At 36.4% G+C, this 22,353-nt stretch overlaps 1 protein-coding gene across 1 annotated transcript in view; it reads right to left on the bottom strand.

Annotated features, from left to right (window-relative positions):
* LOC149227502 (protein EXORDIUM-like 2) overlaps nucleotides 1-20,536 on the bottom strand; it is a 30,395-nt gene extending 9,859 nt beyond the window's left edge. Inside the window, exons 1-2 of the mRNA XM_089380527.1 lie at nucleotides 20,425-20,536; nucleotides 12,952-13,090 (exon numbers count right to left, since the gene is read on the bottom strand). Coding sequence (XP_089236653.1) covers nucleotides 12,952-13,090; nucleotides 20,425-20,536 — 251 coding nt within the window. The remainder of the gene's footprint in view (nucleotides 1-12,951; nucleotides 13,091-20,424) is intronic.
* Nucleotides 20,537-22,353: the final 1,817 nt, after the last annotated feature.

Raw genomic sequence — 22,353 nt, 5'->3', positions numbered from 1 at the left:
GGAGTTTTCTGAGCCTTTAGCTTGGGTCACAGTTTTCACAAACTTGGATTCTCTGTATAGCCTCCTTTGCTCACTTCCATGGTTTCTCTTTTCACCCTATTTCTATGTGAAATAGCTTTCAAGTTCCTCCCAGGTAGTGATGGAGGCATTGGGAAGGGATTTGAACCACTTTCTAGCCTCTCCATCGAGGGATTGTACAAAAAGTCTCATGACCACATCCAGTTGTTCCACATTTATGTTCCTGGAAAAAGCACTGAAGGTTTCAATGTGACTATGTGTCGTGTTATCATCTTCCCCATTGAACCCAGGCAGATGCTTTAGGTAGTCCTAGGGCATTGCACTCAGAGGCTGAGGTAAATTTAGAGGTGCATATTTATTTAGCAAAAAACATGGAAGAGCCATCTGGATTAATGGAGGGGGATTAAGACTTCACTAAGGAACTTGGCCCAAAAACACAGTGGTAGGAGTGGCTAGACTGAATGCAGGGTATGTCAGGGCCTTAGGAACAAATCCTAAGTAGTGAGTAACAACGGGCTAAGAGCTGGATGAGGAATCTTCAAAGGCTAGTGAGATGGTAGCATTAGCAGGGGGGTTTTCTCTTTCCAGACTTTCCTGAAAATTATTTTTCCTGGGTCAGATACGAATGGGGCTTTCTGCTGAGATATATTTGAGCGAGTGTGAGGTATTTTAAAAGCCAGGATGATGAATGATAATGGGTGGTGTGGAGTCACCAAGGTGATTTGGATGCAATCAGAGCATACCTTGCTCACCTACACAAAGAGTTCTCAACTTGTTGTATCCATGGGGAAAAATCCTTCAATACGTTCCCTGGCAATGACGCCAAAAGATGTTGTAGCTCCTAGAGACAAACTTGGATTTCTTACAAGACCAGTGCCTAGGCACACCTAGATTCTGTGTGTCTCATATGATTTTTCTAGAAATGGAGACATCACATTTAGTTTGTATATATATATATATATATATATATATATATATATATATATATATATATATATATATATATATATATATATAGATAGATAGATAGATATATATATAGGGTTGGTTCATTCACCTAAAGGAGTAAGACATGAATTTCTGGTACTTCTTCACATGTACAAATCTCAGAAATAGGCCTAAAACAATGGAGGCCGAGTAGTTCAAGGACTTACAGTTTAATAAGCTTTGTAGAGCAAATGATAGAGGATAAGCATAAAGAGAAACTCATCATATGGAGCATAAGGCTTCGAGAATTCTACACTTAATGCATAGAGCTTGAGGCATTCAGAATTTCTATACGGATTTGAATTACAAGCAAATATAGTGGGCAACAAAGGGACTGGATGTTGTGATTCATGAAGCACAACTATTAAAGATATAATTTCAATAATCCATACAGGCACATGCATTAACAATGTCGATACAAATGAATATGTGAGGAAGGCTTGAAATATTACTAACAACTATCATTGCATGAATTCAGAGAAGAAGTATGAACATAAAATGGGTTTAACAGAGGGATAACATACTGTAATACTTGAAGGGGGAATCACCACCATTTCATTGATATTCTAAAAGATCTGTATTACAAATCCATACAGTGTGAAAGTAACATGTAGTGTTTTCTTTAGAATTTCTGAACCTTTCTTAAGTCTTTCTTTCCCCTATTTATCTGGAGAGGGGAGCCAGAACATTCATTACAACAAAATATATATGGCCTAGTCTTAGTTATTGCGTTGACATAGCTGTCTTAGTCGTAGATGGCTCTGTGGCCCAAAAACATTACAGAATTAAATGCCTCCTTGAAATGAAGAACATTACAGTACAATAAATGAATAAACAATCAGATAATAAATCTCTCCCATCGTGTGATTGTGTCTGCTAGTCTCCTCATGGTATGGCTTCCTGTGATGCTTATCCAACTTCTGTCATTTCTATTTTTATTGCATTCGGCGCCAACCTCTAGATCTATGTCACAAAAGGCCCTTTTGGGTCTTCCCATGCCTGGTTTTGAATGCTCCATCTCCACTATTGAAATCCACGACTACTTTCGACGCCAGCCCTATCGTTTCCGTGTCACAGTGATCCTTTCTGAATTATCCCATCCCGGCTTTGAATGCACCACATGCTCACCTTAAAGCCACAACTTCTGACACATCATGCCTTTAAAGCCCTGTCATGCACTATCGACACCTTGATGTACCTGATGATGCTCTCTTAGTGGCAATATGGGGGACTTTCTCATACTGGCCTTTAGCTGTAAAAAAACATCATGAAATAGACGAATCCCGATATCCCTTAACCATTCACACTATTTCTTTATTTATATGACTTGGGGGGTTGTGACCAGGGGCCTAGCTTTCAGGTGCTGAGACCTTTAGAACCCTACGATCGTTGATATGCGAGGTCGGGTCCACTGGAGGTATAACAATCACACTTCAGGAGGGGAAAGCCCCATTACCTTTTTTCCATAGCGCGACCTGACTTGTCTGGACGTGAAATCCTCATGAGGTAGAACAAATAAAACATCGCATCTGCGAGGATTTCTCGCATATCGTAATCGCAGGTCAGAAGGGACTGAGGTGCAGGGGTGCCTTAAGCTGTGTGATTGCCGATCGCTGATCGCCGATCTGCAGGGGGTGACATCATTACTACCATGTGTCACCCTGTGAGTTGTGGCACGTGTCACACTAAAATGTCCCTATAGATAATAGGACCCCTGAGAATGCCAGAACTGAGTGACACGTGTCCCCCGTATGGCCATGTTACCTTCCCTACTGCCACGTGGAGGAGACAAAAAGGGTCCACCCGACCTTGGTTTTTTCATGAAATTGCTTTGTAAACTAATTTTAGCCTTCCACGATGCTTTTACACTGGATAGCAAAATCGACAATTCGCATGGTTTTCTTTCGGATGGTAGTCCCTTAGATCCCCGATATGCCCGATGCACCCTTTTTCCATGTGGAGGAGAGAGAAAGAGGGCCACTCGTTCTTGTTTTTCATGCATTTCATTTGTTAATCGGATTTCGGTCCTCCTGGCGCTTTAACACTAAGGCCCAGACTTTGGTGATTTTTAGTGTTATCGGCATCGACGGCTTCATGAACTGACGTTTATATGCACCCCTTTGTTTTTGTTATCGCTGATATGCGATATCAGCGATCCACATTGCAAAACCTTGACCTGCTATGTGCCACGGCCCACTGATATGCGATTTGCCTTTATACTTGGTCATTTTCTTTGTTTTTTGGGCTTTCCAAGGGTAACTTCAACATGTTCTAAATTCTGATATAGAAGTCTAATCTTGGACTTCCATATACCATTGGAAATCTCTTTCTGAGCACTATGGAATGGAGAGGGTACGATTAAGCCCTGAGATATTATGTGGCCTGGGAAGGTGGCTTCAAACTTCACTTCTCTTGGGCAACCTTGACCAACAGAAACACACAATGCAGTGAGTGACAACACGTACTAAGGAATGGAAAATTGTTAGTGCTATAAATGTTTTTCCTCTTCCCACACCTCGTGTCAAGAACAAATGAATTGGTTCATCTGGCCTATAAAGTTTTCTTGCTATCACGCAAACTAATAATTTTGCCTGTTTTGGGTTTAATTGTCACATTAACTCATAATACTCTATGCCTTCTGGTATATTTCGTTGATTGACAATTTCATATGGCCTTGTAGATAGTAAAGTCAAGTTCTTTGTATGTTGAAAATGTTACAAAACACTTTGGAAATCATATGTTTTGTATTTTGCATTGATGGATTTATCAAATCTCCTATTTTCTATTTCGTTTGGTTTTAGACTATCTATGTCTTATAATTGTTCAGTTTGTATTTCTATTGCATTGACTGCATCATCTATGTCACCCCATGTAGGCCCTGTAACAAATCTAATTTTTCGTTCATTTTGCCTAATTTTTTTTCCAATGCAACATATGCATATTGTCAACTTAGGTGATGTTGGTTGATCATGGTCTCATTCACTCGACACATATATTATAACATTAATTGTTCTCTACAAAAAAATTCAATGTATTTTTATTTGTTATATCTCATGCTCGTAATGACATATGGATTATTTTCTTGTTTGCATTTGTGTCCTTTGTTTATATAACTAGATGCAAGTTTTGCTAAACATATAGCATTAATAGCTATAGGTTGTAGAATATAATAGTCAATCATTTGTGGACACAGTATGTATTCAAAGTCGTCTGGTTCCTTTAGCAAGTCTTTTTTATTTTCAAAACAAATGCATATTTCTCTATAGGAGATGAGTTAATGAAAATACATTTTCGTTAACTACAGTTTTATGGAAGCAATAACACAATGTGCACTGCTTATTGGGCAAACATTTGTTGCATGTTTACTAAAGCTTTTCCTAGACAATTAATAGTGTTCATGATATCAGATTTTGTTTTAAGGTGATTTTCGCGTATTTATTGAAGGTCGATGTAAGTGTTTTATCTTTTTTTGTCATATAGGAACTACAACACATAGCAGCGGCATATGAATTGAGTACAAATTGAGAGTCAGTGTTTGCAATCCAAATTGTTGGGATGTGTTGAGCAAAGCAATAAAGTTGTCTAATTTAGTGTACATTGGATAACATGTATTTATTCATTGTTTGTTAATCCAATGCTATGCAATAAGCTATCAAATGTATCCTTTTGATCATAATTGACATTGTTTATTGTGTCAAATATTAGTTTTAAATTTGTTTTTGTTTTAGCGCTATCAAATTCAAGAGGTTCAAGTATTTTTGTTGTTTTCATTGGAGGTATTGGAAAATTAAATTTTCAATTGGATTTTGTATGTTTCCTACAAGTTCTTGTCTGACAATGATGTTGGACGATTCTAAGGTCTTTTGGTAGAACCGATGAATCAGTTGACAAGTATTTATCAACAAAATTTTCAACATGAATATTTGTGTCTTTACCATATATTGGTGCAGATTTTATCCATAATAGGCCATGTTCATGCTCACTTCCTATGTCTCGGAATTCTGTGTCGTAGAAGTAGTCAACAATTTCTCAATAATACGTGTAAGCATGAGCTATTAATTGACGCAAAGAATCCATCCTAGATCTATAGTAAAGTGCACAAGTTACAGGATCATTTCTTATTAATGAGTGCGCAATTCATTTTTGTTTGGTCTCGTAGTGCTTTGCCTTATATGTTTTAATGCATTCATCAAAGGCTCCCAAAGATGCTCTGCGCTACTAAAGGACACGAAGAAAGTAGGTGGACCTAGTTGTCGAATCATTGCATATAGCTTTTTACGTATTTTTTGATGGTAGTCAGGTGAAGTGTGAATTTCTTTTAAGTTCACGTACCCAATGTCAGATTTCAAACTGTAATCCAAATTTGGTTTGGATTTAACATCTTTTACAAGTAGTTTTCTTCCTTTCAACAGACATTTTCTAATTCTAATTCACATAACATTCAATACTTGGTTTATGGTAATGCGAATTGCTTTATAAAATAAGTTAGCATAATGGTAAGAAAAGTCATGATTTTTATGTAGGACTCCCCATTGACAGATTTTTTGATATGTAAAGTTTTTCGACAAATCACTTGGCCATTTTTTTCCATAGAACAATGATGGAAAACTCATTTCTTATGAGTATTTATCTTGGAAAATTCCTAATGGAACATAACCTGCAACAGGTGCAATATTAATTTTCCTATTTACAAGGTCATGGATAATATGCGGATCAGTGAAACCATGAACCAATTGTGATCGGTTCATCAAAACCCTGATTATCGTTTTCATTATTTCCAATCTTAGATGTACTATCATATGCACCTTGGTTTTCTATGAACAATTGTTTCCAATTGTCGTCTATCGCAACATTTTCTAACTTGTAAAGTGTTGTTTTGCATAATTGTTTTAATGCTTTCATGACTATGTGAACTCGAACCCGACCAAATGCATAGGCACTTTTGAATTTTAAATGCTCTTTTAGCACAACTGCCACTGTGTCAATGTCTTTTATGTTTCGAGGCAACACAGATTGAATTACACATATGTTAGTTAGGACATTGGTGACTCCTCCAGTTAAACCTAGTTGTGGTTTTTTATGTCGATGGCTCATTTCATTTATTTGCAAAAAAAGACAATCGTAATGCCACTAGTCTTTCTTCTAGTTCAGTAAGTTGACTAAGTGTTCTAGTGCCTTTATTTCTTCTTGTTTTTGCAAGAACTCTGTATTTAGGAATTGTGTCATCTGAAAATTCTTTTTTGCAAAGCCTACAAATGAAGGAACTGTTATTTTCGACATTTTCAAAACTAGGTTTTTCAAATTCATGGAAACAAGCTAGTGGTTTCCTAATGTTTTTTTCATGTGTTTTTTGGTTCACTTGTTTCATCACAAAAGAATATCTTCTAAAGAAGGTTCTTTGACATATTGAACAATGAAAGATAGGTGTATCATTTAGCTGTGCTAGATATTTTTCTTCAGACATTGATAATTCTGTTGAGTTGTTCCTTAATCTTTTTCTTGATCTTGACTGACACAAATTTTCTAGTACTACTTATTGTTTCATTATTGTTGGATTATATTCAAGTTGTCTTTTATGTGTTTTTGAGTTTCTCCAAATAGCGCCTTTAAGCAAATGCAAAGACAAGTTTTTCTTCTGCTTATTTATGGAAGAAGATGTTTTGAATTTGCCTGCATTTAGTTGATCTATTGCTTCAGGCTTGTTCGAAACACTGTTTTTCAAACACTGCAATGATTCAAAGATGACATTATCCTCAGTGTTAATGTCAATTGGAACATGAGATGTTTTTGTGCATTGTTGCTCTAAATATTCTAGCACTATGTATTGTTTCATTGTTGTTGTGTTATAGGAAAATTTGATTTTCTGTGTTTTCAACTTCCTTCGAATAATGTCTTTAACAAGAGAGGCAAAGATAGAATTTTGTTGTACTTGTTTAAGCTCCAAGAGGCTTTGAATTGGGTTGCACCAAGATCAGTTATTGCTTCAGATGCTTTGAACTTGGTTGCACCAAGTTCACCTATTATTCGACGTTCAATTTTGCCTATATGTTGTAAAGGTTCATAGTAGACATGACCTATACTTGTTTCAAATTTCAATATGTTCAAAGTTCTAAGTATTGTTTTTGAATTACATATGTTCTTGAATATGGACATTGCAGCTGCAGACCAAATGACGAAATGTATGTTTAGCATTTTTCTTAACAAAGCAGAGACAAATAGATCTCCTTCAATATTTCCTTTGTTATAGGGCAAAGCTAATTGTTTTATGTATTCCTTCCAAGTAGCTATTGTTTTGTACTTTTCTATACAACTAAAGTATATATGCTATGCTATGCATCTAATTGCAAATGGGTCATTTTGAACAAATGCATTGCAAAATGTTTGTGCAATGATAAGTCGAAGGCATGTCACACTATATCCATTATCTAGAAGATAACAAATTGTTTCAAATGCACTCTCACCATATATGTTATTGAACATGGTCACTCTACCGACGCTGGTCATGGCCCTAAATGTTTGATGTTCAAACATGCATAAGTTAATTTGTTCATATGCAATGTATGTTTGCTTCGAGCAGGCAGAAACCATAATAGGGTCATTTTTGCAAAGCAATGGCTCAAAGTGGCCATTTATATGATCTTCATCGTGAAATAGTATATCATAAGTATTTGTTGCAATTTTTGAATTAAAGTGCAAATACATTTTCAATTTTGGTTTGGACCAAATTCTAAATGGAATTTTCAACCAATTTGATAACCAATGTATACAAAAAATGTCTCCCCATAGTCCTCGAGATTCTAGAGGTATATCAAGTGAAGTTGATCTAGACGTTTTTGCAAAATGCAAATCATGATTACTGATGTTGTGTATTTTTGTTGATGACTCTTCATGGAGTTCATGTTGATAAGACATAATTGCTTGCTTATCTTTTTTTGCTAAACATTTTCTAAAATACTTCACTGCTCCTTTTCTTATTTATATTGATATATATGTATAATGTAGTAAAAGTTGTAAACTATGAAACAAATAGTCTCCAATCGCATATGAGAAATTGTTTACTTCAAACAAGTTACTCTTTTCTAAGACAAATGCCAATTTATGTTTTTGAGATGATGTACACATGGTGATATTTATTATGTCAATGTAATTGTAAATGGTGGCATGTATATTGTGTACCTGTTAAAATGCAAGTGTCAATGTCTTCTAAACTATTCCAGCGAATCTTCAACGAGTGTCTATTGAATTGTTCTAGTTCAAATACATGAAAAAACAAAACATATGATTTATTAGTATAAAAATCTAAGAATAAGATGCATGGTTGTTTAAAAAATGATTTTATTGCCCTTTTTTTCATATAAATTTGTATTAGAAATAGTTATTTAACACGTCTTATTATACCATAACCAAAAAGAGGACAAAATCCTAGAAAATTAAACTAAATTTTGGAAGAGCGAAAAGATATACTAAGGAGGGTGGAGACTGAATTTTGGAGGGGTGAGCCATATTAATGCCAAGTTGTTGTGAAAATTCCAATTGATTTTGAAGGCTACTGATTCATCATCCATAGAAACAATTGGCCAAGCTCAATTAAAATTTACATAGTTGAGCACAGTTGATCCCGTTTAAGAGCCATAACAATGGAAGGCTTCATGCAAATAGGCCCTAAGATCCCAATCATTAACAACTCCTGTGACTAACCATTAACACTTTCATACTTTACCATATCTGCCACACTAGTGAGGTAGGACAGAGAGCCACCATTCCTTCTGTTGATCGAATCCACGAGGTGATCGTTCAAGTGCCCAGGTGATGTTCGATGGTAAAATCATTTGTCATGATAGAAATTGCTATGGGGTTGGATGGAATAAGATGTGGTCATTCAGTTAATGTGGAAATACTTGGAAACGGATCTTGTAAGGAGAATGTTGAAGAAATGAACAACATCCCTGGTTTGTCTGATTGTGGTCGGATCGGAGGGAATGGACACGAAAAGGAAATGCATCAAAATTCATACTTTTCTCTAGCAAACTTAGATTTTGGTACAAAACTTGATGGGCCTACTTCATTTGTAAGTACTTAAATATAAATTACTTGATGTCCTCATCTACAATATCTAGTTCATTTTTCCCTCTTATTTTTATTTTTGAACCCTAATTATTATGTAGGATACACAGTTCCTTTTTTTTCATGACTTGATCCAACATCTGAAAGCAACATGTTAATAATAAAAATTGTCTAATATGAAGATAATCTAGGTCATGCATGCAAGTATATCTACATAAGACAAGGAATGGTGAGAGTTACATAAGAATTCCTAATTTGGGGGGATGGGTGTTTTACATTTGTATCTACATACAAAAGATGGGGTATTGTCGAAATGATTGATTTGCACTAAAAGATAACTCGACACAAAATGAATGATTAACATAGTTTTATATGTACATAGAGGATGAACACTAAATAAGGGAATTATGACATATTTTGTGTGACAAATATTATTTTAAAGTTGTAGTTTTAATTTTTTAGGGTTGTCCTGAAATATATATTGGTATAGGAGGATCCTTGATTCATGGTTATTGGGACTTAATCTAGTAAGCATGTATGAACACGTTGTCTAAATTGATCACTTACCCACTTTAATGTGTTTTACTGGAGACTTGGTCAACTTTCATCATTATTCTCACAATTTTGTACCGTGTTCAAAGTAATACAAATGAATGTTGAACATAGGTGCAGTGCCAACAATTGACTTTTTACTTGCATACTTACCCAGTACTTCTTTGCTTGAGTGTGAGCCATTTTCAATTTTGATAGGTCTCAACTACACCACGGGTCTTCTTCGGGTTGGGGTTTGCTAGATGAATCTTATAAGGAATCCAATTCTAAGACTCTTAATGTACTATTGTACAGCGTAAGACCTAGAATCGAATTTACATTTTCTATTATGGTAAATAGTCTTGTAGGAGCCTTGGTTTAGCACTAGTATCAAGTTATAATGGGTCTAGTGAACAACTTAGGATAAAGGAGTCAGTATAAGGATATTATCTAATTCTAAGTACTATAGTCTATTCCTATTGAAGGATTGAAGCTCTTAAAAATCCCTATTTCTTCCCTCATCCCTTAGGCCTAATACTAATACTACAATGTGTCTTAACAACAATAGAATAATGGTATACTATTGTCTAAAGGGTGAAGATATGGATAAGTAGGGTAACTAGTTACTCCTTGTAATTAGTCATTATTTCTTGCACACTTAAGCACTCCATTCTTTTGTAAGATTTCATTGGAGACCCTAGTTCCGCTTTGATGTCCAACCTAAGGACTAAACAGATGCCTTGTTCTCATCTCAATCATCAACGAGTGTTTCATAACCCTGTTGAGATAGTTGAGTCTTCAATTCCTCTGAAACTTTGTAAACCTCCTTTCCCTCTCTCCAAGGTTCCATCCATACTCTACATTTCTCCCATTGTGCATCTTCCATGCTAAAGAGTTACCTAACATAGAGAAGAATAACACAAGAGCTAATCTTTCCAAAAAGATGATCCAATAGAATATTTCCTTTTGAGGGTTGTTATCCATTTTTGCAAATGGAAAGAGTTCAATGTATTTCTTGATGATGATATCTTGACAGAGACGTTCAATAGATATGGCCCTCTGAATGTTTTTTGCAGCAAGGGATCTCATAAATAGATGAATGTGAATTAAAACCTAATTTTGTGTAGTGTTCGGACTTTGCATGAGGTGGCCTTTTCGGATAGTTGAAGAACTTTGATAACAACCAATGAAGTATATGATGAACTTTTTCATCCATGTTAAGGTCAAAAACCAGTCAAGTTCTCTTAACAAGATTATGTATTTTGCTAGATTCCAATTTAATTCATTCCAACCAACTGTTGTATCTAATAATTTTTGTATTTGTACAGGTCATGCTCGGAGGCTATTTTGCTTTGAAAAGAGTTGAATATCCATCTATAGATTTATTGTATCCATTTCCATTTGGAATCAATAAATCGTTAAAAAGTTTTTTCGCTGCCCTCGGAAGTAATAAATACCCTATTGATATTCATTTTTATCTTTAGTATATCAACACTATTTATGGAGGAACAGAAAAAGGGATTGATGTAGTATGGTCAAATGTGTGCCAGCATTTTCTTAATTATAATTTATCATTTATATTCCCAGAATGACAGTCTGCAACCTGGGAAAACCCCGAAGTTGGACCAATGAACTAATTAGGGTGGCGAATTGGGGTCTCTCAACTATTTTTGTTGTCCTCGGAAGCAATTAGCAATCTATTTATTTCGATATTTATCTCTATTATATGAACATCGTATATAGAAAGACAGAAAAATAGGACCCATCTAATATGTTCGTGGCAGTTTTCAGTTATAATTTAGTTTTCAACATGGCACTACCACTGTGTGCAATTCAGTACTAGTTTGGAGAATTGATGGCTTGGACTTCCTTGATTGGATATGCTATGCCAATAGCAATTTGGCATGTTCTGCGATTATTAAGGCTAGAAGTAAGAATTATTAATTAACCCTACTCATGCCAAGCAAATCTTCCCACAATCGTATTTAGGGAGGGCTAACCAAATCCATTTTCGTAGTGAATTTCCTTTAAAGCAGTCAAGGTAGTGCTTGTACCATGATTCAAATAGTTGAAAAAAGTTTATTTATCATAAAATGTGGATGGAAATGCCTCAGACATCACTGAAATAATACTAGTATTCATGCTATCATAAAGGTGAATCCAATTTACCTCATTGGTCGAGAAAATAATTGTTTTTAGAACTAAGTTGAGCCATATTCACCCAAGCTCATAAGGATACAGTTTATGGATTCCCATCATAGCTAATTCTAGGTGCCCATGCAATAGTTGCATGAACAATTAAAGAATTCCTCTTCCTCTTTGATCTGCTCCCTATTTACAGTCCATGAAACAATGATGCTGATCATTTAATTTCTGCAAGGTGAAAGAAACAAAATAGCAAACCCAAGTAGTGGAATTACTTCCTTGCCATTCTCATTTTTTTTATTGGAGGCCTTTGAGAGATGACATGGTTCCTTTCTTGGAGGCCTTTGAGAGATGACATGGTTCCTTTCTTGAAACTACCGAATGCAGAAGAGGTAGCCTCTGTCTTGACATCATTAACAACATGTGCTATCTATTTTCTAGACTGTAAGTTATCATAGACATTCTCATCTCTCCCCTCTACCTCCTGGCCAAAAGGTTTTCTTGCTTTCTCATAAAGACATACGCATATAACTAGATAGACAAATAGTTCCAACAGAAACTGCCTTAATGTATTTTGTAAAGTTTAAAGCGAGTTTTCCCATCCTGAAAAAACAGCCCTTCTTTCCAAAGCCATGTGTTTCTAAGATTTTCATTTCTTTTAAGTTTCTATAATATATCACAAATAATTTGATTCAAGCTTTTCGGTTGGATTCAAACAAAAAATTGTACATATGGATAACAATCCTCTGACGGCCCATCCCTTTAATATAAAAATATGCACCAACTATTTGTTCCTGAATGGCTTTACTAGGTTGTTCCCAGCTCTTGGACCTGTGATTAGCAGCTGGCAATTGAATTAGGCTATTAAGATGTTTGCCATAACGATTGTTCGAGTTATTGAAAACCCTCCAGCATGACAACTAACGGTAATGCTACGATGCTACTGTATACAACCCCAAAATTTGCAACACCGCCCCAGGCAACAGTGGAAACACGGGAAGAAATGCCTCAGATATCCCAATTTGTTTACTACTTAGCTAAATTTTAAACTTCAAATTTTCAATATGATATTTCTATTTTAGCATTTTAGTCTATTGCAGCATGCTTATCGAAGACGAAAGGAACTGTAAATATAGAAAATCGAGAAAAAATGAAGCTACAAAATCCCCCACAATAGAGCGTTGAACAGGGGTGAACTGCCCATACCAAATCAAATGGAGAGGGATCACCCCACTGGCAGACAGCAGAGGACCAGCATGGTAAGTCAAAACAATAGATGCCTCTTCCACCAAAGCAGCAAGTTTCCTGGACTGTCCACCAGCAGCAGCAGCAGATGCCCACAATACTGCCATACAAAACACGCCGATTTGCAGAATCACAGTGAGTCTCAACTATCCTTCAGTGGAAACAACTATCCCGCCGCTAACGATAAGGAGTGTCTCTTGTGGAGACAACTATTATTAATTATAATGAACGCATCTTCTTTTTCAGCGGTCGTGGGTTCCCTGCAGCTGGAGGTGCGGGGATAAGTTGTCATCACAATGTACAATAAGTGCCGCTAAATAAAAGATATAGCATCCTATTACTCAAAACATAAATATTTTTATAAAATTAATGTTTAGGGCTTTTATTTAATTTTATATCCATGGCTTCTAAATCTTCTATTTAAATGGATGGAAATTGATATTGTACCTAGCACAAAACGCTTTGGTTCATCCCTATACAAGAGAAATGGGTGGTTTTCCGTTGAATTTTTTTTTGGACATTTTAATCTATTTTTGTCGCTCCTTTAAATAGTATGCCATATGTAATTGAAATACCAACTTTTTAACAATGTTCACTTTATGTGTGTTAAATCATTTTTTTAGGCTCTCTTGTTTGTTAAGCTTAGAATATTGTGTTTAACATACGAGATATTATGAGGTTTGGTTTTTTCATGATCAAAGCTGACTCGTGCCCTTTCCAACTATCCTTGTTGATGCATTTTCTCCCAAGACAACACTGCCTCCTTTTCATTCTTTTAGAGTAAGAAATTTACTATGATCCTTTGTCATGTGTTTTTAATATCCACTATCAATAAACCATTTTCTTACTTTGCATTGAGAATATAGATCAAGTCCACACTCCTATTATTGTTGCATTCATTTCCATACCTTTGCACATTGTCCTCTATGTTTGGTAATATCTTCTTTCTTTCTTTTCTTAGGAAACCCTCTTGTGCTACTTGTATAGTCACATGCTTTGTGCTTGTAAGTATTACACTTGTGACTTTCAATATGATCCAATAGGTGAGTAAATAATTTGTATCATCTAGCACCACCTTCATTAAGACTTCTGGTTTTGTTGCTCATAAAACCATTCTTGGAGGTCTTCTACGATCCTCTATTTCTACTTCTCACATAAGCTCTACAATTTATTTATTTTAGACAAGAATTATTACAAGAAAGGAAATATCCAAAGAAGAGATTTTGAATTCATTCTTGATGATCTTGTGAGAAAAATCAACTCTCTATTGGCTTTCATCTCCTTTCTTTGTTATTCTTTCATCGTTCACAAATCCATTTAGAAAATCACATCTACAATGAAGTTCATCTCCTTTCCTCGTGCCACGTTCATTGTTGAAGGGGCTCTTGAGAAAATTAGCATAACTTTTGGGATTTTTTTCATTTTCCTTTTCTTAAGGCTTTGTGCTTGATTCTTCCTAAAAGGTCTTATGACGTTCCTTGTATAAAAGACCCATTTGATGAAAGGTGACCTTTGATGGCTGAGAATATCATCTAATATTTCGACACTATTTCCAAATTTCAAGCTTTGATTCGATTGAGTATTTGATTTATGTAGTTCCATTCTCAAGGAAATAAAATTTTCTTGTAGATTTTAATAATCTTCTTCATTTTCTTTCAACTAGAGTCTCACTACTTATTTTATCATCTTTGCATCTTCTAGTTGTGTATTTAAGATGAAAATTGTTATTTCATCAAGATCATGATCCTTTTTCTTCTAGGGCACTAACAAGTTATGCCTCAAGGTTTACTTTCCTATCAATATTATCATCCTTTGAGTCAATTCTCTCTTCTTGATTATATTCATATTCTTTATCAACAATATTTGTGTTAGAAAGGAAGCTCTTCTTTATTAATATTAGATGCATCTTTATCACTCTCTTTTGAGGAGATAATATCTTCTCTGGAATAAAAACCATTCTTCTTGGAATGCATTCCTCTTTTGTGTTTATATGACTTGCTTCTATTTTGATGTTCTTCTTCCTCACATTTTGCATATGGACATTACTTTAAGTTCTTTTGTCTTCTTTGAAACTTTGAAAGCTACTTCCTTCAAAGTTTACTTTCCTTTTTATATCGTGATTTGAAATGTAGTGAAAATCCCATGCAGCTCATCCATCTTCATATTTTCCATATCCTTTATTTCTTTAGTAGATGATATATTTGCATCAAATATTAAGGGGATAGATCTCAACACCTTCAATGCAAGCATTCATTCCTCAACTTCTTCACTAGGTTCTCGGAAAACATTGACCATCTCATCCATAGGAAGGAAGTAGACTGCAATATATTCTTTATCATTCACATTCAATCTTTTGAACTGTCTTCTTTGGGTTTGAATTTTTCTCTCTTCACTTTTTCATCTCCTTCACAATTATTTTGAAGTTTGTCCCGAATGTCCTTTCCATATTCACATGCATTACTTTGACAAACTCTTATTCAGATAGGCCATAAAAGATGGAATTCATGACTTTTCATTATTTATACAAGCCTTCTTACCACCTTGATTAGATGCAGAAGTTGCTAGAGCTCTATAACCATCCATTATCTATGTCCAAATGTCAAAAACAATGTACATTAGATAAGTCTTCATCCTTACCCTTCGGAAGGCAAAATTTGTTCCATCAAATTATGGAGCTTTGGTTGTGAATGAACCTTCTTGATTGATCATGGTCCCTCTAATATCTCCCTTCTAGTGGTTGTACTGCATTTGAAGGAACTTACTTTGATACCAATTATTGGATTCGCACTTATACTAACCCAAGGTCGGGGGGTGTGCATGAATCAGTATAAGAAAATTTATATCTTATTTAAATAGTCATGTGTCATAACAAATAATCTCACATACAAGAACAAGATATAAATGGTATTTCTTTATAACACATCTTTGTAGCCACCAACCTATTGATACAAACTTTGTAGGCACCAACCTACTATGAAAGACTTTGTACGAACCAACCTATAAGACATCAATCCCACCTGCTAAGATATCCGTAGGCATTAACTTATAAAAGAGACCAATCCCTTTTATTGCAATATTTGTATGTACTAACCTGTACGAGACACCAATCCCTTTTATTGAAATATTTTTACGCACCAACCTATAGGAGACATTAATCTCTTCTCTTGCAAGATTGGTAGGGACCAACCTAGATAGCAGACACCAATCCCTTTTTCTCCAATATTTTTATGCACCAAACTTCAAGAGACACTAATCCCATTTTTTTCAAGATTTGTATGCACAAATTATATGAGACACCAATCCCTTTTGCTGCAAGATTTGTAGGCATCAACTTAAAGGAGATACCAATTCCCTCTAGTGCCACTTTTGTGGGAACGAAACTAGAGGAGACATCAATTCACAAAGCTGCAAATATTCATGGGAACCGACCTACTTCATTTAGTATACTTGCTACTTCTACCTTCACCGGGATTGTTAGTTGCTTATGCCTTCGCTAGGTCTATTAGTTGCTTATGTCTTCACTAGATTTTTTTTACTTCTTTTTCCTTCACCATGCCTACTTGTTGCTTCTACCTTCACTACTTCTACTAAATACTTCTACCTTCACCAAGTATGTTAACTTCTTTTGGCTTCACCAAGTTTACTTCCGCCAAAACTTGTTGTTCTTAGCCACTTCTCAAGAAAATACTTGTACAAAATTTCATGTATCCAGTTTTTCAAATTTGATTTTGAATTTTTTACCTAAGGCACCTATATATGTATCCTCATATATTTGAAATTTTCATAATATGAAAAGACCCTAAAAATAAGTTGTAGGAAAAATTCCAAGGTAACCTATTTGAAGCCGATTTAAGGACTAGTAGGTAACTGCAACTTCCACATGGCATATATATAAAAGTATAGTGAACCAAAGTCTGAAATTTCTACCACAAGTACCTAGTGATCTATTCTTTGTCTCCTCTCTATTTCGAAGTCTCAGACCTCTTAGAAAAAAGATTATAGACAAAATGTTAAGCTCACCTGCTTGAAGCATATTTCTAGAGCATTTAGGAGCCCTAACTTCCTTATAGCATATCTCCCAAATTATAACGAACCAAGGTCTGAAATTTATACCATAGGTATATAGTGATTTCTTCTCTATCTCCTCCATATTTCATAGTATGAAACATTTCATAAATAAAATTATATCAAAATTTTCAAGCTAATTTATTTGAAGCATATTTCATAAGCATTCAAGAACCCTCACTTCCTCAGAGTGCATTTTCGAAATTGTAGTGAAAAAACATCTAAAATTTATACCATAGGTACCTAGAAATATCCTATCTATCTCTACTATATTTAACACTTTGAAATATCAAAACAAGAATGTTATATAAAAAATCCTAGGCTACCCTATATGAAGCATTTTTCAAAAGCATTCAGGAACCCTAAGTTCCTCAAAGAATATCTTTGCAATTATAGAGAACTAGTGTCTAAAATTTGTACTATAGATAGATGAAGGTCTCATCTCCATGTCCTCCATGTTTCATCATATGAAAAGATATTTATCTCATAGAACTATTTGAATTTGTTTCTTTGATGCTTTCCAATGTTTACTTCTGGAAATTCTATCCAAACAATGCCATTTCCATTGTTATTGGATGTAGCATCTGAGAATGGACAAATGTTGTGATTTCCGATTGCAGCACATACATACGAAATGATTTCAGAGCCTTGACTAGTGTGTAGGATTGTTTCTCCACTATATTATATTTCAGCTCAACATCCCTTAGGACCTGACTGAAAAAGGCTATGGGTTGCTCATAACCTTCTTTGTTTTTTTGTAGCAACACAATAGCGGCAATATGTGGAGAGGCGAAAGAAAAGATGTATAAAAGTATTGATAGTCACGGTAGGCTAGTACCGAGGCCTCAGCCAAAGCTTCTTTGATTCTGATGAAAGAATCACTGGGGGTAGAGCTCCACCTGACCTCATTTTCCTTCTTGAGCATGTCCGTAATACCCTTGACAATTTTTGTGTAGTTGGGTATGAACCTCCTCAAGAAATTTATTCTCCCGAGAAAGGCTTGAAATTCTTTCTTATTTCTACGTAGGGGAATAAGGCTGATGGCTTTAACTCGCTCAGGATTGATCTTTACTCCTTCCTATGCTACTATGTGTCCAAGTAGCTTCCCCTCACTCAGGGCGAACTAGGATTTCTTAGGATTCAGAGAGAGACCATACCTCCGACATTTTTCAAAGGTGAGCTCTAAGTGGAGGATGTTCTCTTCATCAATTTTGGAGAAGACTGAGATGTCGTCCAAGTAGACCACCATGAATTTGTCTTGCTCTCCTACGAAGGCTATTTCCATGGCTCTCTGAAACGTAGCCCCTACATTTATCAACCCAAAAGGCATGTGAGCATACATGAAAGTTCCCCATGGGGTGGTCAAAGAAGTTTTCGTTTGATCCTAAGGGTGTACTACCACTTGGTTGTAGCCAGAGAATCCATCCATCATGGACATTCTAAATGAACTAACCACCTTCTGCAATATATGATCCATCTTAGGCAGCGGGTAGTTATCTTTCAGCGATGCCCTGTTTAGATTTCGTAACTCAACACACAGCCTTATCTCTCTACTCTTTTTCTGGACATGGATTAGGTTTGCCACCCATTCAGAGTACCTTAAAGGCACTATGATCTTTGCATGTAGCAACTTTCTCACCTCGTTTTCAATGGAGGGGAGTAAGAGTGGATTTATCAGCCTGAGTTTCTGTTTGCATGGCTTCATTTCACTCTTCAAAGGAATCTTATGCTGAATGATTTTAGTATCAAATGCTTTCAAATATTCATAAGACCAAGAAAATATGTCCTTGTAAAATTTGAATAGATTTAAATACCTTTGTCTGTATTGCAAGGGGATTCCTTTTGATAGCTTAATCATCTGGGTTTCCTCCTCTGATCCAATGTTGCATTCTTCTACTTGATCATCTATCTCCGAGGTCATTGGTTTGGAGGCTATGTCGTCCTTGTTAAAAATCCTTTCCAGTGGGACCAGTCCACGAGGGATAGCATTCCCTTTCAATTGCAAAATTTTGCACCCAACCACTATGCCTTTACATGAAGTGGCTTCTTGATCTTCTTCTTCTTCTTGATTGATGGTGAAGTGGGAAAACTCCCCAACGACTTCTATGAGTCTTTTCACTTGCTCGTCATCCTAAAATCCCTGCCAGTGCTTGACATTATCAGGTATTGAATGTCTGTATCTGACTTCTACTTCATATTTGAGGAGTGGATTTTATGGGAGCCTGAAAGTGCTTTCCGCTACTGCAAGAGATTCAGCCATCCTGTTTTCTTCCATGGGTATAAACTGGATATTAAAGGCTAGGAAGAGATTATCACTTAGATCCCACACTTCATTCTGATACGTCCTTAATCTGGGGTGTTTGGCCTGGCATTGATTTTTGATTTGCCTCACGACCAAATCAGAGTCTCCGTAGACCGTTAGGCATTCAATATTAATCTTTTTTCCATCTGTAACCCAAGGAGAAATTCTTCATGCTCTACTACGTTGTTGGTCACCTCAAATTACAACTTGAATGAGAGGGGTATCAGGCTGCCATCCGGAGATACCAACAATATTCCATCTCCATTTCCCTCTTTTGAGTTTGCTCCGTCAAGGTACAATTTCCATACTTCATTTTCATTTAAGTGTTGGTATGCCAACTATCTTGTCGGGTGTATTGATGCTTCTTCTAAGAGGTTCTCATCTTCTTCTAAGAATAGGCTGGAGAGGTCGCTTTCTTTTCCATGAGCTGGGGAGTTTTTTGAGCAGATTTCACAAACCTGGATTCTCTGTATAGTCTCCTTTGCTCACCTCCAAAAGTGGGAATTGTGGCATAAGTCAATCTAGCTTGATAGATCCCCCCACCTTGGAACCCCAAGATCTTGATAAGAGCATTCTGAACCAAGGAGGAATATTGGCCACCACTATGTCCATTACCACACTCTTCACCAGGATCTAAATTAGGTTCACAACCAGGTCCTTTATCATCCCTAAGCACTTGAATCTCTTGGTATCGAAGGAGTATAGGTCCCTGTATGGTCTAGTGATCTCCAAGCCCAACTATTCCATTATCGCTAGTGGCATGAGGTTTTGTGAGGCTCTGGAGTCCAACATGAAGTTGTGGAATAAAAGATCATGGATCACCAAATTCACATAGAAAGGTGTAGTAGAAGGGACAGGTTCTTCTACATGCGGCCCAAAAATGACCATTGGCCTCTCCTCTTAGAGGTTTAAACTATCATGGGTTGGTCCTGAGGTAGAGAGATGCATGAATTGGGAGACTTGAGCTTTATAAGTAGGTTGCTTTAGAATCTCAATCAGAGGGACATGAATCTTTACCTTTTCAAGCTCCTTTTGGAGATTAAATGTAGGTTGGACTTTTTCTATACCTCCGGGCTCTATTCCTTCTTCATTACCACCGGCAGCTTTCAGCGGGGCACGTGCCTCCTTGTCAATGAGTCCCTCTACACTATTGCTTTCATTATTTGCAGAGACTTTCATCTTGGAAGTGTTAGGATTTAGCTTGCCTTTCCCTTTGTCTGCTGCTGGAGGAATAACTTGGGGATCAGTTTCCTCCTATTGCTCTAGTTCTCTTTACCTCTTCTTTGAAGATCTTAGGTTATATTTACATTGTGGTCGTGCTTGCATGAAATCTGCAAACTGTTTGCAATAATAATCTATATCTTCCTTATATTTATCTTCTCCATCGTGACTGACCTCCTGGTGAACCATATTCTCTTGTTCTTCTTTAGGGAAAGCGAAATATAAGTTTCCCTGCATCTCTTGTGTATCTAAAAATTGTTCATCGGAACCATCTTCTAAGCATAAAGGATGAGGGATCTGGTCGAGTTGCTCCTTTCTCTCCCTTGGAAGTATTTCTAATGGAGATCTTCTATTCTATGGGTTGTAACCCGGTTGTTGACTTGAGAATTCTATTTGGAGAGGCTCTTGCTATCAATCTCAAGCTTTCCAACCTTCTGTGATAAATTCTTGATGAGTTTTTCTAGTTCATCCTCTGATGAGTTTTTCTAGTTCATCCATCTTTAGGTCTGGTGATTCTCTATCTCGACCAGAGGAAGATGCCTCTTCTTTGCCTCTTTTGTTCTTAGTAGGTTGTTGCTTTTCTCTTGACTTTCCTGCTGAAGCGAGATTTGCCTCCTCCTCAAGTGCATTGATTTGGAGTTGAACTAGGGTGATAGACTTCCTTTACCTTAGAGTAAAGCCAAATTTAGACTCAAATACTCCAAAAAAGGCTACTCGGGTAGCAGCTGGAGGAGGGCAGGTTATTGTATTGCTTGTTGAACCTCTTTAAAAATTCTGAGATATCCTCTTTTGGCTTCTTCTTTATGGCATAAACTTTGTGAGGAGGTACTCATGGTTTCTATTTTCACCCTATTTCTATGTGAAAGAGTTTTCAAGTTCCTTCCAGGGAGTGATGGAGGCATTGGGTAGGGATTTGAACCACTTTCTAGCCTCTTCATCGAAGGATTGTACAAAAAGTCTCATGCCCACATCTAGTTGTTCCACGTTTATGTTCCCGACAAAAGCACTGAAGGTTTCAATGTGACTCTGTGTCATGTTATCATCTTCCCCATTGAACCTAGGCAGATGCTTTAGGTAGTCCTGGGGTATTGCACTTAGAGGCTGAGGCAAATTAAGAGGTGCATGTTTATTTAGAAAAAAACCTGCAATAGCCATCTGGATTAATGGAGGGGGATTGAGACTTGATGAGAAACGTGGCCCAAAAACACAGTGGTAGGAGTGGCTAGAATGAATGCAGGGTATGTCAGGGCCTTATGAGAAAATCCTGAGAAGTGAGTAACAGTGGGCTGAGAGTTGGATGAGGAAGCTTGAAAGGTTGGTAAGATGGTAGTATCAGCAAGGGGAGTTTTCTCTTTCCAGACTTTCCTGAAAATTAATTTTTCTGGGTCAGATACGAATGGGGCTTTCTGCTGAGATGTATCTAAGCGAGTGTGAGGTCTTTTAAGATTCAGGATGATGAATGATAATGGGGGGTGTGAAGTCGCCAAGGTGATGTGGATGCAACTAGAGCAGACTTCACTCACCTACACAAAGATTTCTCAACTTCTTGTATCTCGAGGGAAAAATACTCCAATACGTTCCTCGACAACAATGCCAAAAGATGTTGTGGCTCCCAGAGACAGCATTGGATTGCTACAAGACCAGTGCATGGGCACACCTAGATTTTGTGTGTCTCATTAGATTTTCTAGAAATGGAGACATCACACATATATATATATATATATATATATATATATATATATATATATATATATATATATATACCAGTGCTCGGC

The sequence above is a fragment of the Pinus tabuliformis genome, chromosome J (assembly GCF_031772625.1).
Source record: "Pinus tabuliformis cultivar Carrire ecotype Pingquan chromosome J, CPIR1, whole genome shotgun sequence".
In the NCBI taxonomy this organism is placed as follows: Eukaryota; Viridiplantae; Streptophyta; class Pinopsida; order Pinales; family Pinaceae; genus Pinus; species Pinus tabuliformis.
This window is presented reverse-complemented; position numbering and strand designations above follow the sequence as displayed.